Here is a 23,537-nt window from a genome sequence, read left to right on the forward strand (position 1 = left end):
ATATAATAAAGTGGCTCTTCAGATTTCCTTCAGAAATTGTTTACATGAATATCAAATTTAAATGGCAGCAATTTTGAAGCAATGTTCTTCTGAGGATAAAGAGGTTTCCTGAGGTGTCACGCTTGAGCAGTGTGCCAATGTCTTAAACCGTGAACCAGTGCGGGTGATATGACGTCACGAGAGCCGCAGACATGGCCAGATAGGTATTCCCGCTCCAGCCAATAGCGCGCAGGGGGGCGGGGTCAGGGTGGGCCTTGTTGATAGGTTCACATGACGTCAGCGGAACTGCGCAGCCGCAGCGAAACGGGCGAAGATGGTGCTCATCAAGGAATTGTAAGTTTTCACATGGTTTTTATTACTTCGACCCGATAATTATTTTTTTTCCCCGTCTTGCGCATCGATGCGGTCTCGATGTGCGCGCCGGTCGTCTTGTGCCGCTGTTTGAAGAGAAATTTCGTGACCAGGATGTGGTTTGGGCGGCTTCAGCTCTGGCCTACCGGCATTGGCAGAAGTGAGGCGAAAGTTAGGAGCGCGCCGCGCGCCAAAAAAACTTCAGTCAGGCGGACTTTTATTTTCGCCAGACTTTGTCTCCCGAACAAACACTCGTCCCGCCGTCGGGCCGTTTGGCATTTCGAGCGAGGTGGCGCGGAGGAAGAGACGGCGGCTCCCGGTTTCGCGTCGTAAAGCCGTCAACGTAACGGAGCGCGCGAATCTCGGCTCGGCGTCATCTGGTGGAAAATCGTCAACTCGTCTCTGGACACGCGTTTTACACGGAAGCTCAGATTGGAAGTGTCGTGGAACGTCCTCCTCGTATATTTAACGAAACAACAGAGTAAATATTCTGGTTCGCATGGTGCTCGTTTGAAGATGCTGGAGGCCGTGATTGAACTTTAGACTCCGATGACCGTGTCATGTGTGGTCTTCAGTCCGCCAAGACCCACTTTCCGAACGACTGAATCGATAGATAAATTGGCGTTTGTGCCGCGATGGTGCTTAAAACGACGTGAAGTGGCGACTAAAGTATTGCCTCACGTGAAATGAACGTCAATTGGCGTTCTGATGACGTCACGCGCGTGATTGTCATAAATTGCATTATTGCTTTATTGTCTTATTTGCCTTGCGTGTCTTCGTCTCATGCAGGGTTGAAATGCGTCGCTCCAGGGTTTTTGGGAAGCCGGTTTACAGCCGAGTTCATTGACCTCTGGGCTGCAACCACTGTTTGGAAAAAAGAAAAAAAAAAGTTCTTTGGAGTTGCAAACTGTGGTTAACAACTGTGGTAAAAAGCGATGAGGATATTTGCATCGCCGGTGACTGCCGTGATATGTATTTTTTTTTGTTTACGTGGTTGCTACTTCCCTAAATCTTGAGGCTCCCTCAGTGTCGCTTTCCTGCAAACCTATAAGGGAACTAAGCCGCCGCTTGAGTAAGAGAGAACTGGAATGGAATGAGATAATCTGAGTTTACTCAACACCTAGATTAGAAACGTCGAGCAGTTCGGCTCTTTCTTTTCAACACGGTTACAGCGCAGGGAACACCGTGACCCGGCTTTGGTCACCTGTACTGCGGCGCGAGTGGCGGGACGGGGTGGACGTGGGCGGCTCTCTGTGACCTTGTCATCTTATCGAGCGACAAACGCTCAAACCTTCTAAGGCAGCGGATCCGTATTAGTAAAGAGGGAACCTGTAATCAGGGAGAGACACCTCATGCTTCATCGCATTGCAATAGTCAAGACGGAGTCTGTGTGTGTGTGTGTGTGTGTGTGTGTGTGTGTGTGTGTGTGTGTGTGTGTGTGTGAATGAGGGAGATGCGATATGTGGGCTGAACAACAGTCTTAATTCATTATTTAGAGAAGGAGGGCCGAAACCTTAAACAGAAGGTACACACGGGTGCGCACGTTCAGTTCCGCATCTGAACCTGCGCCGGGGCAGTGGAGGGCCTAGCGGTTAAGGAAGTGGCCCCGTAATTAGAAGGTTGCGGGCTTCGAATCCCGATCCCCCAATGTCCCCACACACTGCTCCCCCCGGCGCCTGTCATGGCTGCCCACTTCTCAGTAAGGGTGATTGTTAAAAGCAGAGGACACATTTCATTGTGGCACCGTGTGCTGTGCTGCAGTGTTTTACAATGACAATCACTTTCACTAAACTGCTCTGGAGGCCAGAACGCCCCTCCATTTAACAGTTAACACTGCTGTTCGGATGAATCAAAAGTCCTGTCCCGGTTTCCACTCGTGATGAGGTGAAATTACCACAGTAACATTTGCTACTGATTTGTTTGGAGTGGTAAGGACTTTTCTGAGGTGATCATGGCCTGTTCTGCAATGAGAGGAAGAAGGCGGAGCATAGGGAGCCGCTTATGCATGGTCCTACACCCCTTTGCCTTTTAGAAGTTGTGAGGTTAAGAGGGCATTGTTTTTTTTGTGTCCTTCCTTTTCTGTGTGTTTTTTTTTTTTTTTTTGTTAGACAGCTGTTGAAACACAGACATGGGTGTCATCTATTTGTCATCTCTTTAGGAAGTTGAAGTGATTACTTCACACTGGCCCTGTCTGCATCCGTTTGGACATGCCTGATATCTTCAAAATATTCCTTTGTTTTATAGGGCTGCCCCGGTTAGTCAACTAATCTTGATTACGTCTAATATCAGAATCGTTTCAGCACAAGCTTAGCTACAATAATATTGCTGGAGTAAATGAGTCCAAATAATATATGGATTGTAAATAAAAAAACTTACAGGAATGTTGCACTTTATGCTGTGGAAGAATTGACAGGTTGTCAAGCTGCAAATTATCATTAAGTTTAATAAATTATCATCCTGACTTTATTTTTAGTTGAAACATACCTTAAAACACTTCAAGCTGTAAGCTAATGATGGTTATGTAAGAGATTCTGCAATAAGCTGTAAGTTTTAGGTCCAGCGTACACATGATCAGATTAGTTGACTATCAAAATAATTGTTTGTGGAACTGCTTTTGTTTTACATAATATTATCTTTAAAATGACTTGTAGGTTAGTGCACCGACCCATTTATTTATTTATTTATTTTTTGCTCTGTTACTGTATCATTGAATGTAGCTGTAATGGGTGGTAGTAGCCTAGTGGGTAACACACTCGCCTATGAACCAGAAGACTCAGGTTTGAATCCCACTTACTACCATTGTGTCCCTGAGCAAGACACTTAACCTGAAGTTGCTCCAGGGGGGGACTGTCCCTGTAACTACTGATTGTAAGTCGCTCTGGATAAGGACGTCTGATAAATGCTGTAAATGTATACATGTACAAAATACAGATTGCGTTTCCATTAATCAGGAAAAACGGTATGAGTAGTCAGAGGACTTTTTTTTTGTAATCACAGTGTCTTGCTGCTTTTTTTTTTTTTCTCACGTTTAATGACTGATTCATATTCTATGCCAGCGTCGGCCATTACTTATGATCTCATAGCACATGCATGGCTACGCCCACCATGGTCACATAGAAACCCGTTGCGGTAGGAGGGATGGCACGTCTGTTGCAAGAGCTTCTCGTTCCAATTATTTAGCCATGCTGAAGTGCACTCAGCGTGTTAAACATCATCCTACGTCTCTACAACTTCAGGTTCTTATTGTTTCCCATTCCAGCGGTGAAGTGAATGCCAGCATGTACACAGTCACGTGAAACAAACGAAAAATGAATGGCTTTGAGACATATTTCTTTTAATAGACTGGTTATGCAGGTAAGCAGGCCTTAATGAAGTTTGTTAATTCTGACTCTTGTTGCCTTCTTGTTTCAGCCGTGTTGTCTTGCCGTGCTCAGTGGAGGAGGTGAGTGTTTTGCAAAGATGCACCACAAACAGAAACTGCTTTATGCACACACACACACACACACACACACACACACAATCTTGCATATATAAACACAAGCTTTGTTGTTTTACCGTTCAAAACCACCCAGTGTTTTATTTTTGTTAAATTGTCTGAAATAGTTGACACCCCTGTACTGCCATATAAAGGCAATATGGTTAGTGATGTCACAGAGTTATTGAGTGCACTAATATAATAACTGTGTTGAAAATAATAAAGTTTTTACTTCTCTACGTTAACATTATAAAACGCTATAATGTGTCTGTGCTCTTTACTGAATAAACTTGCAGGGATTATAGTCCAGGCACGACCAGTTCAGGACTCTGTTGGGTGCAGAATGTGTGTGCATCACAAATGTTTCGTAATGAGTACCATCTCAGGATGATTTTTGCTTTAATGCATATGCCAAACATAAAAATAGTCTAGCATAGGCCTGTTTGATTTGTTTGTGTTTAAGGTTATGCCTGTAGATTAATATTATTTAATAACTCCGCTAAACACACAGCAAGTAAGGATATATAAATAAGTACACTGCATTTAAATACACAGAAGCTGTGAAAAAGATATTTGAGTCCCTTTTAATGCCACCTGAAAAGGATGCTTAACCCTCTGGGTTACAGGACTAATTAGCTAACTGGTCCACAAAACATTGTGTGGTGTGTGTGTGTTGTGATTTTGTAGTATTCAAGGCAATGAGGGTAAAACATGAAAGATTACGTGTTACGTCAAGGTGCAGAAAGCTCCATATGTCTGGTCCATACGTTGCCATAGTTGTTTAAGTGTTTGATTATACCTTTTTAGTATGTTTAATATGTTTATTTGACATTGTAATATTGTGATTAAATGTACATTTTAATACACATTTTGTTTATCTCTCTTTTTTCTGGAGTGCAGCTTGTATACGTATTATTGCTTTTATAACAGAAATAGGTTGAACACCACAACCCATGTCATGAACCATGGACTTTAAACAAGTGCCTTTTTATACTTAACCAAGTGGATTTTTTATTTTTTATTTTTTTAAAAAAAAAATTTTTTGTGCCATGAGACAACCTTCCCATTCGTATGACCAGGAAAGAGCAGTGGAAGGTTGAAATCATCGCCCACCTTTCACACACACCTATCCTCAGCATCTGTCAGCCACCTGCCTTTCCTTATGAGCCGACATGGCTATATATTGGCTATTGTGTTGAATCTTGTGTGTTTTCAGTACCAGGTGGGCCAGCTGTACTCAGTGGCAGAGGCCAGTAAGAATGAGACTGGAGGAGGGGAGGGAATTGAAGTGCTGAAGAATGAGCCATATGAGAAAGAGGGAGAGAAGGGACAGTATACACATAAGATTTACCATCTGAAGAGGTGAGAATACACCCGTCGCACACATTTGTAAAGAGACTCGCGTATCTACAAACCACTTAAAGAATCATAGACGTAATGTCAAGACCATGCTGAAATCTTTACACTTGCCCATTTTTTTCTGCTTCCAACACATGAACGTCAAGTCTAAAATATTCACTTCACCGGTCAGTGATATCTAATGTTATGTCTGATTGCCGAATCTTTCCAGCCCGGGATGGGACTGGATGTAATGGATGGTGGGATCCGAATAAAAATGTCAGTTTTTGTATATAGTTCCACAGCTATGGTGCAGGATTAGGAATAGGAATTTGTCCTGATTGGGAATGGACGAGTAAAACCACACCCCTGCGTAACCCTCTAGTCTAGCTGTAGGCTGTCAACCAGCCCTACCCACACTCTCGCAAGCTACATATTAAATGATTGTCATGTAGACTATGGTCCTTTTCTCCTCCTGCTTGAGCTCTTGCTAAAGTCTTCATGCTGGACAATCCAATTTTGCATGGTCTCTTTGACGTTTGGGATTTACCGTTTGGTACCATACAGACCTTTACAATAAAATTCCTGCTGTTCATTATTTGAGGACTTCAATTTCCTCTGCCCTGTTCATCAAATATACTTCCAGGAAGTCCTAGAAGAACAGCTGATGCAATAAAAAAAAAAAATTTACTCTTCTGTGGGCATAGAACATTTTCCCTTTTAATTAAGATGAACTCATACATAATTTGCACACTTAGTGCTTCAGACGGAACAAATGTGTCTTGTATTTATTTCTTTTTTTAATGCACGTTGTTTAACCACTGGACTGTTCCGAGTACAAAATAGAACTGATTTTTTAAAATACTATTATTTTTAAGACTGTAGTCTAACCAATCATATCCAGCAGTTACCATTTATGTGTCTGTCTCCTCTACAGTAAAGTTCCAGCCTTTGTGAAGATGATCGCTCCAGAAGGTTCCCTTGTCTTCCATGAAAAGGCCTGGAATGCCTACCCTTACTGCCGGACCAGTAAGTGACCTTACTTCCTCACTGTGGGTCTCTCTCTAAGGTTCTCCTCACCATGTTTGTCGTACATCCTTGAATGTGTTACATGCTCAGATGAGTACTAACTTCTCTGTTTTGTTTTTTTCACGTTCTCTTTGCTTGCTGCAGTTGTGACGGTAAGTAAATCGAGACCTATATGTCTGTGCGTGTGTGTGTTTAATAAAATATGCATGATTTTGTCTGCAGAATGAAACCAATAGTATTGAGGACCAGTAGGGCATTTTCAGGACAGGATGTTTTGTCACTGTGTCTTTTGTTCAGAATAGTATTTCTGAACAGGCAGGTGTTTGTCAAGAGACTTGTACATGAACAGCATGTACATGAGGATCTATTGTGTAACAAATATGTCATGTTTAAGTGGTCAAAGGTATCTAGTTTTAAATTTCAGTTCTCTACATGAGTGGGGTTGTTGCCATCTTGTGGCCAACATTGGGAACAACAACAATTACTTTCAAATTGACAAAAGCCTTTGATTTGACTGTGCTCATTGTGTTAACAGAATGAGTACATGAAAGATGATTTCTTTATCAAGATCGAGACATGGCACAAGCCTGACCTGGGAACACAGGAGAATGTGAGTGACATCATTAACCAGCATCTCTACTTAACACTGCATGAAAAGTTTTTATGCGTTCATGTTTGTTTGCATACTGCACCCTGTAATTAATTATCTCTTTTATAAAGCATTCAAAAGTTATATAGACAACATTCCATGGAAACAAAAACATGTCTTTTTAATATAAAATCTTAGTAAATTGATAACAAATATCTGTTAATATGGATATTCAACTAATCTGATATTCAACTGGTCTGGAGAAGACCTGCTTTATTGCTTCAATGAAACAGTTCTGCATATACTCTGTATTATTTTAATTGACAATTTTTTTTTTCAGAAATTAAGAGGACGCTTCTACATTACCCTAAATATACATTAATGTATATACTCTTGTAGTCTTAATTTAGAGGTGCTGTCAGTTTTTAACCAGTGGTCTGTTTCTTCTGCCAGGTCCACAAACTGGACAACTCGACGTGGAAGTCTGTAGAGGTGGTGCCCATCGATATTGCAGACCGGGAGCAGGTTGCCCATGGAGTATGTTTCTTATTATAATAATCATCATTTCACATGTTTGTGTGGCTGTGGAACTTTTATTATTTAAAAATCCAAAGGCAGTACTCAAGTTGAAGTCGGAAGCGTGTCAAATGAGGAATTTTAAAGGTGCTCTCCATCAAGCCACAAAGGAAGAAAAAAAAATAGTGTGTATTAATGTGTCTTAATGTGAACAGACCACATTAATTTACCTGTGTAGCAAAACCTATTAAGTAGTAATAATAATAATGATGCATACATTTCCAGAAAGCCACTGCTGCGCACCCACCCCCCTTACCCCTCCAGTATGGCAAGCCAACAGGACCAATAATCTGCACATTCACAACGAGTTAGTAGGCTAAAATCAGAGTTTAGCATAAAAGGGTGCATAGTTGGTCTCCCACCATGTGCACTGTTATGAGCACAAAATATGTCTGATAAACAGTCACCATCATCTCAACTACTGTCCCATGGTGATTATTGCATTAATCAGTAATGTTCATTCTGAATGGCACTTTGGTTCCATCTTGTGGTTGCGCATTGAAAAACATTTGGATTCACTCATTCATTTCTGTTGCTCTTTTCTTTGTTTCTCAAATCTGCTTCTGTTCTGAGGGACGTTTCAGCTTTATATATATTTTATAAAATATATATTTTATAAAAATATTTAAAAAAATAAATATAATTTAAAAACCGTATCTGAAGACTTGGAGACAGCGAGGGTCAGAGCTGATCATAAACTCTCATGGTATTGTAGAGTTGGCAGTGTGTGTGTGTGTGTGTGTGTGTGTGTGTGTGTGTGTGTGTGTAAAAGTTTTTCTGCTATTTTCCATCATTGAGAAAGAGTGTTATTTGTGTGTGCCAGCTGGGGGTGGCATTGCAGTGCTGTTCTAAGTGTGTGTGCATGTGAGCGAGACAGAGGGAGTATGTCTGCGGGCCCTATCAGTTTGTAGCCTCAGGCATGGCCAACAGCGTGCTGCCTACTTGCACCTCCAGCTAGTCAACTAGAGTAATTAGAGCTGTATATACACCACACATCCATAGACACACTCTCTCGTACACCCAGTCACACACAAACACGCACACCACCTCTTCATCTCAATTCTCAACTCGGCTCATTAGTGCCAACTCGTGCATTGCTGTTGAGATGGTGCACTTTTTAAAAAGCCCAATCTAGAGTGTGTGAGTGTGTGGGCTCGTTTAGCTCTCGCCTGTTTTGGCTCCTGTCCCTGAGACGCTGTGTTTAGCTGCAGGCACGTCATTATTTATTTAGAGTAGCGACGGCCCTGAGCAGCACTGAAATGTAAAGCTTTTCTCCGTTTACTTTAGTGGGTGCAATTCTTTTTATTAAGTGTGCTTCTCACTTCTCTGTTCACCCGCGTGCTTCCTCCATCTCCTCCCTCACGGTGTCTCCGCCTCTCCCCCGCCCTTCATCTTTTTACTTATTTTTCTCTCTAAGCTCTCTCGCTCACAAAAAGGGGTTCTAGTTCCTTTCAGGTCCATGTGGAACCAGATTGTGGGAAACCATTGTGTCATTCATTGAGAATAAATAAATATTGTTAATGTAATGGGGCTTCAGTTTACCAGCTAGTAAATAGCTAGAAAATATTGACCATTAACCGGCTCTTGTGTTGGTTCTCTGCCCTCTGTCTACAGGACTACAAGGCGGATGAGGACCCTGCACTGTTCAAGTCGGCCAAGACTGGCCGAGGACCCCTGGGTCCCAACTGGAAGGTGAGAAAGGGACTGGGTGAAAAACAGATGGACATGTTCAGTGCTGCGTGGACAGCTGTATGGGTGGGTGTGGGACTCTAGCATGCTCGATGATTATGATGATGATAAATGATCTTGGTCCACTCTAATTGAGTGTAATGGAACCTGTATGATGGGAAGGTTCAAGCTGTTCTCTGCTGGGCCACTGCACTGTGCTCATGACTGCGTTGGTGTTTCCTGTGATTGTGGACTCATTCATCATTGGATGGGATATTTTATAAAGGAAATTTAGAATATGATAATATCCCTCAAAAGTATAAGATCAAAATGTTTTGGATTATTTTCTGTAAATCACAGCATTATTCATATTTTTACATTTTCTCTTCAGTGATAACTGTAGGGTGTGTCAGTCAGATGGTATTTGAAAATCAATAATCTCATATTTCAGTTATAGATCATAATTGTTGATGTAGTGTTTATGTAAACAATTTTTTGGTGGTGTTTTACAGATTACAGTTTACATCTCAATGCATCCCCTGGAATTGTGTGGGGGAAATCTTCTGAAATCAGACCTATCTCAACCCTAGCAAACACATGTTCAGATTCTTGTTTTCTTTCAATTCCAAAGAAAATTATTCTGTCATTTCCTATTCAGCTGCTTTTGGGGATGGGCGTGCTGGTGCAGGGATGCCCCCATGCCTCCCGCAGTCCAGTGTGCAGTTTTGGCAACACAGTGAATTGGACCGTGTGTGTTTGAGTGTTAGTGGTGTATTGCGCCTGAAGACTGCTGCAGCAAACCTGTGTAAATGGGATTAGAAACGGCTGCAACGTTCCATGGTGTTGCCATGTAGTGAGGTAGCAATGGTGTCATGGCTGAAGCGTAGAGACGCCTACGTTGACATGTTACATGTTTGTGTGAATGGAAACGGGCCACTAATCGTAGTCTCATTTTCACGTAGGTGTTTTTTTTTCCTCTCCCCTGGAATTAGAACTAAGCTCTGAAGATTTGTATTAGTCCTTTTAAAAGAAAAATTAATTCCTTTTTCCGTCCATGCCCCCATGCACTGAAGCTCAAACTGAAGAACTTTTTTACAAGTTCTATCTCTTCGCACACATGTTCTCTACCGTATCTCGTCCTTTTTCATATTCCACAAAACTTCCTCCTGTGAGGCAAAGTGGTAAAAATGTCAGTGCAAAGGGTTTGATGTGGAATTCGTTTCATGTTGAGTTTCCCCTTTGGGCTGGGATGACTTTTCTCAATCCTCCGCAGTTTCAAATGTTCTCTCAACCTCTTCCTCTGTTTCATTTCTCCTCTCTCCCTTCCCTTTTGCTGATCGCTTCATCAAAAGCGCTGATGACTGACTTTTCTACCTCTCTGCTTTCCCTCACACGCAGCTCAAGTTAGATCATTAATTAACCACACGAACCCATGTGTACAGAGAGAGCATTTTTACTGTGTCTGTGTGGGTGTGTCCTCTGTGTTAATAATGTAAGCTGCTGGCTGATCGGCAGCTGTTTATCTTCTTTTTTCTTCTCCTTCTCAACCTCAGAAGCGAGCCCACTGGGAGAGGTGTCAGTACCAGAGCTATGTTCTGTTGTGTGTCTTTTATCTGGAGTTCAACCACTTTATGCTATTTTGACTGCTTGTCTCCTGTTCACCCTCCATCGTACTCCATATCCTCCATCTCATAATTAACTGTAGTCAACATGTAGTAATATAGCCTTATCTTGTCTAATTTACTTAAGTTTACTTAATGTAATTTTTGTCAATGCTGCATAACTGTTTTGCAAAGGTAAGGATGTTGTGATGTCATTGATTACATATAATTTCCACGCAGTAATAATGTGGGACAGAATTCAATGACAAACATTTTTTTTTTTGTTTCCCATATGGTCACCCCCCCCCCCCTCACCCCCCCCCCCCCCCCCCCCCCCCCCCCCCCCCAAGGATTTAAATAGGGGCAGTATTTTCCTGTCTTCAGTGTTTTTTAGGGATCTGCTCAGTTCCCTCAAATGTGTTTAGTTAGATAGTCAGAGAATGAACAAGACAAACAACTTACAGAGCAGCTGGAACAGATTGGGTACATACAGTGTGTACTGTTCCATTATCTACAAAGCATATTTACTCACCTCTCATTCTCTGTTCTATCCATATCGTCTGCAGAAGGAGCTGGTCAGCAATACAGACTGTCCCCGTATGTGTGCCTACAAACTGGTCACAGTCAAGTTCAAGTGGTGGGGCCTGCAGAACAAAGTGGAGAGCTTGATTCACAAGGTAAGCGTTCAAAGAAAATTCAAATATTTGACCACATTCCTATAGAATATCTGTGGGCAAACTAATAGGGCTTTATGACTGCAGCTGCAACAGAAAAATACTTGACATCTTCTCTGTCTCTCTATCAGCAAGAGAAGCGGATCTTCACAAACTTCCACCGCCAGCTATTCTGCTGGATTGATAAGTGGGTGGAGCTCACAATGGAGGACATCAGGAGGATGGAGGATGAGACACAGAAAGAACTGGAGGAGGTACACTCACACACCCACACACACTTTTAATTACTGTTGCAGACAACCTATACACAAATGCACAGCAAAAAAGATGCTGTGAAATTAATCCTTGCAGCCTCGGTACACAAATTGTATCACATAATTATGAGACACTTCTATTACATTAAATTTACAGCTTTTATCAGATGCCCTTATCTAGAGCGACTTACAATCAGTAGTTACAGGAACAGTCCCCTGGAGACACTCATGGTAAAGCATCTTATTCAGGGACACAATGGAAGTAATTGGGATTTGAACCTATGACTGTGGTCTTCTGGTTTGTAGGCAAGTGTGTTACACACTAGGCTACTCCTGCCTCATTGCCCTCCTGTGAAAACAGAGGGCAGGTATCCTCACTGTCTTCCATGTCCATTCCCAGTCATGAACAGATTGCAGACATTGCCTTGTCTAAAAGTGGGGGACAAAAAGGAATAGGAATAATTGGAAAGGCTTTAATTATGTTGTTGTGGCATTTGTACAAAACTATTGTACTTTTTCTCTGCCCCACTCTTGCTGTGGTTTGGAAGCATCCCACGGCTTTGCTTTGGGTATGACTTTGAAACACTTTCCAGACTGGTGGGCAATCAATCTATTTTTATTCCTTTCAAAGAGATAGTCAGATGCTCTGTAATATGCCATAAAGTTTATCGTTGATTTAAGTGTAACTAGGATTTTTAAATCTTAATATGACGCTCTTAATACTAGTAGAAGTTTTTTGTACCTTGTCTTTTTGTCAACACGTTATATACTTATAAGGCCATACAATATGGCTCAATATTGTATTGTGTTATTATTAATAACACTTACTGTAAATCTTTAGCCTGATAATGCTGACCCAGATGCACCACAAGTGTGTTGCTCCTATGTTTGATAGGCAGCCATGTGTTTCCATTTGAAAATAAGAAATGAAGATAAGTCATAGATATTAAGTGTCTTATTATTTTACTGTTGCTATCTAAGTTAAAATATATTTAATGCTCTATTGAGGAGCATTAACTTTAAGAGCTGTTTATTAATGTTCATTGTTGCCAGATGTAAGATACATTAATGATTTCATGTGTACTAACGCAAAATGATCAATGAGGAGGAATCCAAAATGGGTGGGACAAGACAAACCCAAACCTCCTTGGCTTCTCTCTCAAATTCATATGTCTTGAGTCCCTACTAACTGCCTCCCTGCCCTCCTCTGGATCTGCTGATGGTTTGGTTTTGCGTCTAGATGCGTAAGAGGGGCTCAGTGCGAGGCACTAAGGCGACTGACGAGTAGCAGCTCTGGCTGTAGGTCTCAGAGCCTGTGTAAGTGCAATTTGGAAGACTGGAGCACCAACAAACACCTTGTCTGAATTTGCTTGAAGTGTTGACTTGCCTTCGCTTGCAGCCCTCTAATCGTGTTCTGTCTGTTTCCTGTCTACCTGGGGCTTCTTGGGGTTGCATGATTCCTTTGTCACCGTTAACCTTTCACACAGTTGTTGCTAAGAATATGTATTTAGTTGGTTTACACAGCATATATTCAACTGAACTAAATATGCTTTTGGTATAATTTCAAGTGTCCATATTTTACATACTTAAATGTGTGCAGAGTAAATTTTCTTTGAAAGGAAAATGTTGCTAGTCCTTGCTAAACAAACTTAAACATATATTAGCTGGTTCTAATACATATACTACATGGTTATTACGCATTCTTCACAAAGCAGTAAATACCGCATGGGTGTGTGAGAGTAAAAGTGCATATCACAGATTTTTTTTTTTTTTTTTTTTTTTTAAACATCGATTCCCATAAATCTTCTAAAGGCAATGGGCTTTTTCAGGCATATTCTCAAAAGTGTGTGTGTGTGTGTGTGTGTGTGTGTGTGTGTGTGTGTGTGTGTGTGTGTGTGTGTGTGTGTGTGTGTGTGTGTGTGTGTGTGTGTGCGTGTGACAATCCAAGATAAAGGAGGCATCTGATGCGGGGTGGATCAGTGTGGGCCCTACCCCAGCATTCCTGCCCTGGCTCCAGTACAGCATTTTAATGTCCCTCCTTTCTGTTCACCATCCAAAGCTGCCACCCTCTGAGCTGGCTTGCTCTGCATAGTCCTGGCAGGACCATGAGGAAAGAAGGAAAACAAGCAGTCCAGTCCAGAGTTGGGGTGCTGACATAGACATTTCAGAGAATGCTTCACTGTAGCTCCTTGGATTTAAGTTTGTCTACATTGTTAAATGCAGTCTATGCCTGAATGTATTTACTATTCCAGCATCGGCAGGAACGATTGCCATTATCAGGTTCTTTGATTTATTTTGCTACAAATGTGAAATGTCTTAAATTGGTCGTAGGGCCCTGTTGAACGTAGATTTACTTACCCAAAAGCACTCCTGAAGAATTGAAATAGTGCAAAATCCTACTTATTTTAGAATGGTAGATGCGTTCCTGTGGGGAGTGCAGGTGGTTTTGTTTTGGTGTGGGGGATGATTTAATGTGGGGGATGAATAATCCACACTCAGGGTGATTGTGGAGTTTTGGATTCCTTTTCAGACAGAGGGAGCACATGTGGGTGGTGGACATTTCAGGTCTCCTCTGTTACTAACAAAGCTTATCTGTCCGCCCTGGCTGAGTTTTAACACTGAACAGTCCATCATGTGTCCACATTGCTTGGGAGAAGGGGAGGGGGGTGGGTTCTTTGTTCCTTGAAGGCTCATTTACATAGAAATGGAATTCTGCATAGGAAAAGCACCTGTGTTGAGATTGCAAATGAGGGGAGGGGGGGGATCGAGGAATGGCAGGACGAAGAAAGGGAGGTAAAGAGCGGCCACTCATCCAGCTTGTCCATTCCTCTCACCGCAAGGCCGTTTCTGGCTGCTCCACCTTCGCCTACCAAATTCCACACAGACCGTCCTTTTCTTCTGCTTCTAAAGGCCAGGAGACCCAATTAAGCATGTGCAGATATTTCCGATTATGTTCCACGTTGCGGACACAGTTAGCTGTGTTGTTCTTACGTGACACAATATTTGCCATAAAGTGGTGAGCATCTGCCACTGGATGTCCTCATCTGGTTGTCTCGCATATTGAGATAATATCCTGCCTTTTCATTGGTCAGTTTATTTATTTGGCAGTGCTTAAAAAAAAAAATCTGCCATCAGCTGCAGACACTTTTTTTTTTTTTTCTTCTTCATGCAATAGCACTCTTGTCCTCATACATTTGGAACTATAAAACTGTACAATTTTTACAGAGAAAGAAGGTAAATACTTGACCAGAATGAACAGATTGTGATGCACAGTACTACAAGAACACAATCTTCGAAAGACATTGAGGCGTTTTAGAGTAGTAGTTGTACCACCTTGTTAAACTAACCCGGTCCCATGCCCCTGTCTGGCAGGCATCTGACTGGCGCCTGATTGCTGTTGCTTAGCAGCAGTACCAGCAGATGAACTGCTAGCTTCCAGCTTGGGCACTATTTAATCACAGAAGCCAAACCATAGCGTTCTCAATGTGGTTTTTAATAGAGGCCTCGTCTTTATTACCACAACAGCCGTTCATATATATTAGCCGTTAAAGTGTGGCGATAACGCTCGCAAGGTCATTTGATATTTGCTGAGAAGTTTCTGCACAGTGCCCATCTGGTTCCATCTTATTAACGGGAAGCTCCAGGTTCTGTGTGCAGAATTCCAGATGTCGGCGGGCTGGTGCTCACACATTTTACTAACCTTTTATGGGGGCGTCTTTATTTCACCGTCTTCTTTGACTTTGGCACTGACCCTCGTTTCTCTTTTTACAGCTTCGCAAACAAGGCCAAGTGCGAGGAACCAGCGCTGCGGACGAATGAGAACGAAACATTCACCATGACAACAGCAATTATGACCAACCTACAGCAACCAGATTCCCTTTCAGTGGACGATCACCACTCCGCACTTGTTACCCTCTCTCCCAATGATGAAAGGAGAGGGCTGGGGGTTTGTTACAATCGATCTGTAGAACTGATCCCCTAAGACCATCCCAATCGTAATGACTGTCAACACAATAATCGTTTTTATTTTTTTATTTTATTTTTTGTTAGAAGACCATTTCATCCATCTCGTCAATGGCTTTGTCTCAATATTATCCTCCAAGTCCAGTTCTATCCCTTTTTCCCCCCACTCTCTTGAAACATCTAAAAAATTGGCAGAGTTCTCCTGTTGGCATGCGTCGGACCAAGTTCTGCTCCAATCTGAAAGGATTATTCTTGAGTGAAAGCTTTGGCGCTGGCTGCTGCTCGTGCTCCACTCCTCCTTTCTCAGCGTACAGTTTGTTTGTTCCATTCCGCTGGAGGCAAGATCTTGATGTGCGTCTCTCTTCTTTCCTTTTCTTTTTTTGCTCTCTGCTTCCCATTTGCCCCTTTGGCTTCATGGTCTCTGTTGGTTTCTCTTTCTCAGGGCAGGGTTGAACTTGTTCTTTTCTCTGCACTGTCCTGCCTTGGCACTTATTAAGATATTACTGTCTTTCTGACACTCTCTCACACACACACACACACACTCATGTACACACTCCATGGTGTGAAGGCTTAAAACCATGACAGGTCTCCTCTGACTTTAGGGAAGGTTGAATTATTAAAGCTCTTGATGATTTGACTCCCACCCCTCCTCCCTACATACACAGGCGGCCTTAGCACCCAAACTTGCTCCGCTTGTGCCTAGTGGAAACACACACTTCCAGCCTTGAACACATACAGCCTTGATGTTTGTTTACATACACACAGACACCCGGAGGGCCCTGCACACACACTAATACTGGCACTGATCACACTTCATTTCTCCCCATCGCGCCAATCGGATGGGAGAATGGACCTGTGGTGACCTCTTAAGCTGAATGGCTGTATGGGTCAATCAGTATATTACAGTGTTCTGATGCTTTTCAGCAAGCGATCCTTCACGTCAGCACTTATTAGCTTAATTGTCCTAAAATGATAGTCATGTCGTCCCCTTCAATAGCCTGAGGTCTAGGACTGGGGACTCATTGCTTTAAAAAGCCATGCTGCCTTACGTATTTCCCAAGAGGCAGAGCATCAGCGTTTTCAGTCTCTTCCTGCATATGTGATTGGTAAGCCGTCACCCTCCCCGTCTCGCCTCGTGTTTCACAATATACCACCTGCTCCTGCCTCTTGCACTATGCTTGTTCTTTCCCCATGTTATACATTTTGTACTGTTTCTTTTTTCTATTGAAGTGCATGTGAAGTGCTTTATTCACACAGCTGTACAACCATTAAGGAATGGGGACTGCTCTTGAGCTGCGTATGGATTATTAGCCTTTGCATTTTGCGCCCTTTGCCCTTGTATACTGTGCACTTTGCTTCTCAGGACCTCTTCTTATCACCAGCATTGCATTACGCCCAAGAGACATTTGTAACGGCTGACTTTTTTTTTATTGCTCTGCATACGGTTCGTAAGCTGCTGTGTTGGCGTTAGCGACGTGTCTCTTGGCCTGTGGGCTGGGGCCTGCTGCTGCAGCAGTGTACTCCTCGCATGTCACAGGCTCCTCGGACAGACACAAGCTGCGCTTCCACCGGAAGTTTTGTACGCTCATCAACTCTATAATGGACCCCGACTGCCTCTTTTCACCGGAGTTTGCGTTACCGGCTCAGTTTCTAAGGTTCCCGGGCTCCCTCGGAACCAGAGGCCTTTTCTACTGTACCTGTTTTTAACTCAAAGTCTGTTTGTCTGTCATACTGTACGACATGTAATGTGTGTTTAAATTTAAAAGTGCAAAATATGGATGAATAAAAGTGATGACCACAATGTAAAATGGTCTTTATTAAAAAGCCTTTTAGTTTGTTTCCTTGATCCAGTACACCACTATACTATAAGTCTTGGGGGTGTGTGTGGATTTTTTATTTTTTTTTTTCCTCCAGCTACATTTTTGCTACTTTGCACTTTTTTATTCAAACACACTTAAAGGTTTACAGACAATACTGTCAGTAAAGTGAGAATGATTGCTGTTTTCACATTAATTCACAATAGCAGTTGTTAATTCAAATAAATTTCAGTTTAATTGTTTTAAGAAAATTTGTTCAGTGTCTCAAAAAGAAACAAAAAGAAAAGTGTATGCCGCCTTATGTCAGTTTGTGATCTTGAAATTCAGGGCATGTAGTAGTGAATGTATGGCATTATGCTCTGTTCTGACTTTGTTTTGGGATTTTTTGCAGATTTCTCCCTGTGAAAAATAAATTGGTTATGATATTTGTCCAATATATTCAACACCTTGTCTGATTTTATGTCTGAACTCCTGAAATCATGAATCGAGCAATAAAATAGAAATTTAGGTTAGAAATTTGCTCAGACCTGCGTCAATATAGTTAACTATCAGAGACTATCCCTGACAAACGTCTTGTCGCTTGTGTACAAAATGACCTCAAGTGCCGCTGAAATATACAGTATTTAAAAAAGTAGTCAGCCACCAATTGTGCAGGTTCTAACACTTAAAAAGATGAGAGAGACCTGTTATTTTCATCATAGGTATACCTCAGCTATGAGAGACAAAATGAGAAAATAAATCCAGAAAATCACATCCTCTGATTTTTGAAGAATTTATTTGCAAATTATGGTGGAAAATTAGTATTTGCTCACTAACAAACAAGCAAGATTTCGGACTCTCACAGACCTATAACTTCTTCTGTAAAAGGCTCCTCTGTCCTGCACTCATTACCTGTAATAATGGCACCTGTTTGAATCCATTATCAGTATAAAAGACACCTGTACACAACCTCAAACAGTCACACGCTAATCTCCACTATGGCCAAGACCAAAGAGCTGTGTAAGGACACCAGAAACAAAGTTGTAAACCTGCCCAAGGCTGGGAAGACTGAATCTGCAATAGGTAAGCAGCTTGGTGTGAAGAAATTAACTGTGGGCGCAATTATTAGAAAATGGAAGACATACAAGAAGACTGTTAATCTCCCTCGATCTGGGGCTCCACGCAAGATCTCACCCCGTGAGGTAAAAATGATTGGACCGCAGAGTGAAGGCAAAGAAGAGCTAAACACCTCTGGGAACTCCTTCAAGACTGCTGGAAAACCATTTCAGGTGATGACCTCTTGAAGCTCATGGAGAGAATGCCAAGAGTGTGCAAAGCAGTAATCAGAACAAAGGGTGGCTATTTTGAAGAAATTAGAATATAAAACATGTTTTCAGCTATTTCACCTTTTTTTTTTTTTTTTTTTTTTTTTTTATTAAGTACATAACTCCACATGTGTTCATTCATTGTTAGATTCTCACTGAAGGCATCAAAACTATGTAAATGGTCATGAAAATAAAGAACTGTAAGTGTTGTTGCCTTGTCATATGAGCTTCACCTGTGACTAATAATGGAAAAAATTGGGTCTCAGGTGTGTATAAAAAGAACCCCAGTACACTAGACCTATATCAACTGCAACTAGCCCTCTGAAAACATGGCTGAGACTAAAGTATTGAATATCCAGAGGCTGAGGACCAGATCCAATTCAGTACAATATTCAGCATCAAGTACAGAGGATTAATAAAAAAATTTGAAGAGACTGGAGACCATGGCCTCCATGGTCGAATCAGCACCCGGAAACCAGCACTAAACAAAAGACAATTGAAAAACCATGTGGCATATACCAAGGCCCACAGCCTGCTGAAAGGATGGATGTTGAAAAAAAGTGGCAGAAGGTGGATTTTTTCATATGAATCTTCTGTTGAATTACATCACAGTCACCGCAGTCTGAGATTCACCCAGAAAACAGTGAAGTTTGGTGGCGGAAAAATCATTGTCTGGGGTTACATGCAGTATGGGGGTGTGCAAGAGATCTGCAGGGTGGAAGGCAACATCAATAGTCTGAAATACCAATAAATCTTAGCTACTTTTTATATTCCCAACCATAAAGGAGGGGAAATTCAGTAGCAGGATGGTGCTCCATCACATACTTCCAGCTCCACATCAAAGTTCCTCAAGGCGAAGATCAAGATGCTCCAGGATTGGCCAGCCCAGTCACCAGACATGAACATTATTGAGCATATGTGAGGTAGGATGAAAGAGGAAGCATGGAAGATGAAACCAAAGAATACTGATGTACTGTGGGAGGCATGTAAGACTGCTTTCATTGCTATTCCTGATTACTTCATCAGTAAATTGTATGAATCCCTGCCAAACCGCATGGATGCAGTCCTTCAAGCTCATGGAAGTCATACAAGTTATTGGGGCAGTTATTGGATCAGAAGGTTGACGGTTCGAATCCCGACCCGCCAGGGTGCCACTGAGGAGCCACTGAGCAAAGCACCGACCCCACACACTGCTCCCCGGGCGCTTGTCATGGCTGCCCACTGCTCACTCAGGGTGATGGGTTAAATGCAGAGGACAAATTTCACTGTGTGCACCGTGTGCTGTGCTGCTGTGTATCACATGTGACAATCACTTCACTTTATTTATTTACAAGATATAAAATTTGGGTCTCACAGCACCACAATTTCTGTGAAGATTCTCAGTCATCCAGGTGAATTTGTCTGAAAGTTGAGTCATGGCAACTGGACTTTCTTTCTTTAAGATAGAGATGTTTCATTCTGAAAGTCCAGTTGCCATGGTTCAACTTTCAGACACAGCACCACTACTTAATTTGCTGACATATTTTTGTATTTGCAGTAAATTTGACTATTTCTATATGCGACAAAACTTGTTTCTTGCCTTTCTGTCTAGATTAAATGATAAATTGGGGTTAGGCTTGGGAAGCGGCCTCATAATCAGGTTGCCAGTTTTAATCACGTTCCGCCAAGGTGCCACTGAGCAAAGCACCGTCCCCACACACTGCTCCCCGGGCATCTGTCAGGGCTGCCCACTGCTCACCAAGGGTGATGGGTTAAATGCAGAGGACAAATTTCACTGTGTGCACCGTGTGCTGTGCTGCTGTGTATCACAAGTGACAATCACTTCACTTTTTTTTGTGAAACTAATTCATTCCAATACATTAAACATAATTTGGTAGGGTTTTAGCTTTTCATATGAGCTATTTCTAACACCAATTGATTAATTAAAGTCAGTTTAATAGTTGTTTCGACAATATTGATAAGCGACAAGACTTTTGTCAGGGACTGTTCAGGTGATAATAAAAAAAGCTAAATATGAATTTCAGTCACTATAAAGAACTGCTGAACTCTGCTCCAGAGAAAACCCACCACATCAATGGAGACAGCATGCAAACCCCATACACACATGGAGCCTGGATTTGAGCTATTTGCCACAGCAGTGTATACCCCCATCTGTAAAATTTACATCATCGCATTAAAACATGTGTTTAGTGTTCAACTGAGAAGGACACCTATGCAGTATTTCAAAGAGCTTCAGTGAGAGTGAAGTGATTGTCATTGTGAAACACTGCAGCACAGCACACGGTGGCACAACGAAATGCGTCTTCTTGCTTTTTACCCATCGCCCCTTAGTGGGCGGCCATGACAGGCGCCCGGGGAGCAGTGTGTGGGAACGGTACCTGGCTCAGGGCTACCTTGTTACCTTGGCGGTGCCTGACACCCCACTCAAGGTGAGACCCCCACCCAGTGCCCCATGTTCTGGAATGGGCTCTGCAACTCTGATATGATTAAACGGTTATGTACAGTGAGTGAGCAGGTCATCGTTCTGTAGTAGTAGTAATGTTTATATGATATGTGCCCTCTCTGGTGTGTATCAGTGTGAGCTCAGTACTGTTTTCAATGTGTTTGTTTCTTTTATATGTAGTCATATGCAGGTTAACACTGTGTATCACAAGTTCTTCTGTGTATCACAAGTGACAATCACTTCATTTTCACTTTATAGCTATGAATGAGAAAAAAAGTCACAATTTACATGTAAATGAGGTGGGGACATAGAACATGCTGATGGGGCAAAGTGACAAGATGGAGGTACAATGAGAGTTACTGCACAGAGAGAGTGTGTGTGTGTTTCTGCTTGTTTTAGTTGGTTGAGCATCTGTGAGTGAAATGTGTGAGTTTCTTCTACATGTTGTGTGTATGTGAGTGTGTGTGTGTGTGTGTGTGTGTGTGTGCTTGCTTTGTCTGCATACTGGTTGTGCCTGGGCCTGTTAGAGGATATCCCGCCTGCCTCTTCCTGACCCAGCCTGTTTGTGGTCCCGGCTGTAGCCTCAGATAAGCCATGAGCTGAAGAACGTGCCAGAAGGATGCACCACCCCTCTACTCTCTCAGCTCTTCCCTTCCCAAAGTCTCCCTGTCTTTCTACCCCGCCTTCATTTGCCAGGTAACCCTGGGTTTTTACGGTTTTACACCGATTCTGGAATGAACAGTGGGTATGTAGACATTTACATTTACAGTATTTATCAGACGCCCTTATCCAGAGCGACTTACAATCAGTATTTACAGGGACAGTCTCCCTGGAGCAACATAGGGTTAAGTGTCTTGCTCAGGGACACAATGGTAGTAAGTGGGATTTGAACCCGGGTCTTCTGGTTCACAGGCGAGTGTCTTACCCACTAGGCTACTACCACCCACACCCATGTAGAGCACTAACACTGTATTGTCTCCCAGTTATTTGGTAAACGGCACAGTGAAACTAAACTCATGTAGAGCACGTACATGAAGACCTGGGCTACATCTGACCCTCTTGTCAAGTTCCCATTAAATGGCATCTAAGATGGGGGACATAGGACTCGGGAGACACAGAACTGAAACTGGGCCCAGACCACCACTGGAGTATTCACAGCGGTATATCCGGTACATCCACTATAGGATTCTCCAGGTTTCATGAGGAGGATCCAACGTGGCACAGGAGGAAAAACCCTGAGCGCTTGCATTCGGAATGAAGCCACGTACACAGGAAATGCAGAGAGCAGGAAAAGTGTCCCGTCTGAGATATCCTGGCTCTCTTTCTCACACACACACACACACACACACACACTCTCTTCCACTGTACAGCTCTCACCTCTCTCACTTTTCCCATCACGTGTCACCCGTTCACCACTGTATGCGTGCTCGCTGCTGTGGCTCCATCTCGGACACACAACACTTTCCTTGTTTTCTTCCGCATGTGACAAACACGCACACATCGCCGGAAAGGCCTAAAAATGCACACAGTGTGCGTTGTGTTTTTCCCCGTAGTGTTTGGGAGGAAGCGGGCGCTGGGGAGGGCAAACTATCAGCTGAGGACCGGGCGTCACGCAGCGAGGTTTTAAATACTCTTTCTAAAAGCAGAGGTGGAGGGAGCGGTGGGGGACACCCACCAACAAACAACCTTCAGTTCCAGCGGGCCAGAGGACACCGTCTCACGCTTTCTGTAAGGAGGACGTCAGCGGCTGCGGTTTTCCCCACCCAGTTTCCATACAGCTTGGTGCAGACAGGTGTAGACAGGTGGAGCATGGGCCGAGGAAGAGCCGACTAAATTCCTCTCATTTTACGTTCACTTTTGGGATACAGTGAATCACTTGGCTTTCGCAAATATTTGACTTTACAGTCTAGGTGAAAGTAACGTTCAATGTTGATCGAGGAGACGATTTTTGAATTAATTTGTTAGAAATCACGATTTATGTGAGAAGATGCAATGTGGTTTAAATCCCAGCATGGAATGTTCACGTGTGCAGAGTTTGCATGCTCCAGTTTCTTCCCACTGTCTGAGGACTCTTGAGGAATTGGTGTGTGTCTGAGTGTGAGTGAATTGGGGGGAGGGGTGGGGTCACGCCCCACACTGCGCCCAGTGTCCCAGAATGGGCTTCAGCAGCCATGACCGTGGGTAACATGGAATGGAATGTTAGTGAGTAAGAAGACCATGTCCACCTCTTGTACTGGGTGAGTAGTCATGTCACACTGCCACCGGTAAAACAAGAATATAAAGCAGAACAAGCCATTTTGAAGGAAGAGAAAAATGTAATGAAGTGAATAAATCTGCACATCTGCCTCTTGTTACTGGAAGATTTTTATTATAAAGAGTATCAATATTATGAATGACTGGGTATTTTTGCACCCAGATGGCTCCCTCCATGAGACTTTGTGAGACCAGACTTTCA

General features: G+C 42.6%; 1 protein-coding gene across 2 annotated transcripts; it reads left to right on the plus strand.

Annotated features, from left to right (window-relative positions):
• The first annotated feature begins 251 nt into the window (after positions 1-251).
• LOC114790232 (phosphatidylinositol transfer protein beta isoform) lies at positions 252-17,778 on the plus strand. 2 transcript variants are annotated; one of them, XM_028980115.1, is made up of 12 exons: positions 252-333; positions 3,763-3,793; positions 5,043-5,188; positions 6,102-6,193; positions 6,338-6,345; positions 6,729-6,803; positions 7,236-7,319; positions 8,973-9,050; positions 11,194-11,304; positions 11,433-11,555; positions 12,796-12,872; positions 15,327-17,778. In XM_028980115.1, the coding sequence occupies exons 1-11, from the start codon at positions 314-316 to the stop codon at positions 12,841-12,843; spliced, it is 816 nt and encodes a 271-aa protein (XP_028835948.1). In that variant the 5' UTR covers positions 252-313; the 3' UTR covers positions 12,844-12,872; positions 15,327-17,778. The 2 variants fall into 2 exon arrangements, with proteins under 2 accessions (XP_028835948.1, XP_028835956.1); XM_028980123.1 differs by lacking the exon at positions 12,796-12,872.
• The last annotated feature ends 5,759 nt before the right edge of the window (positions 17,779-23,537 follow it).

Source organism: Denticeps clupeoides, chromosome 1 (genome assembly GCF_900700375.1).
Source record: "Denticeps clupeoides chromosome 1, fDenClu1.1, whole genome shotgun sequence".
Classification (NCBI taxonomy): Eukaryota; Metazoa; Chordata; class Actinopteri; order Clupeiformes; family Denticipitidae; genus Denticeps; species Denticeps clupeoides.

Bases quoted from the DNA above. Each gene is read 5' to 3' on its own strand.
- LOC114790232 (XM_028980115.1), top strand. From the start codon at position 314: ATGGTGCTCATCAAGGAATT. The intron at 3,794-5,042 runs GTGAGTGTTTTG...GTGTGTTTTCAG, and splicing joins TGCCGTGCTCAGTGGAGGAG to TACCAGGTGGGCCAGCTGTA. The intron at 7,320-8,972 runs GTATGTTTCTTA...CTCTGTCTACAG, and splicing joins GGGAGCAGGTTGCCCATGGA to GACTACAAGGCGGATGAGGA.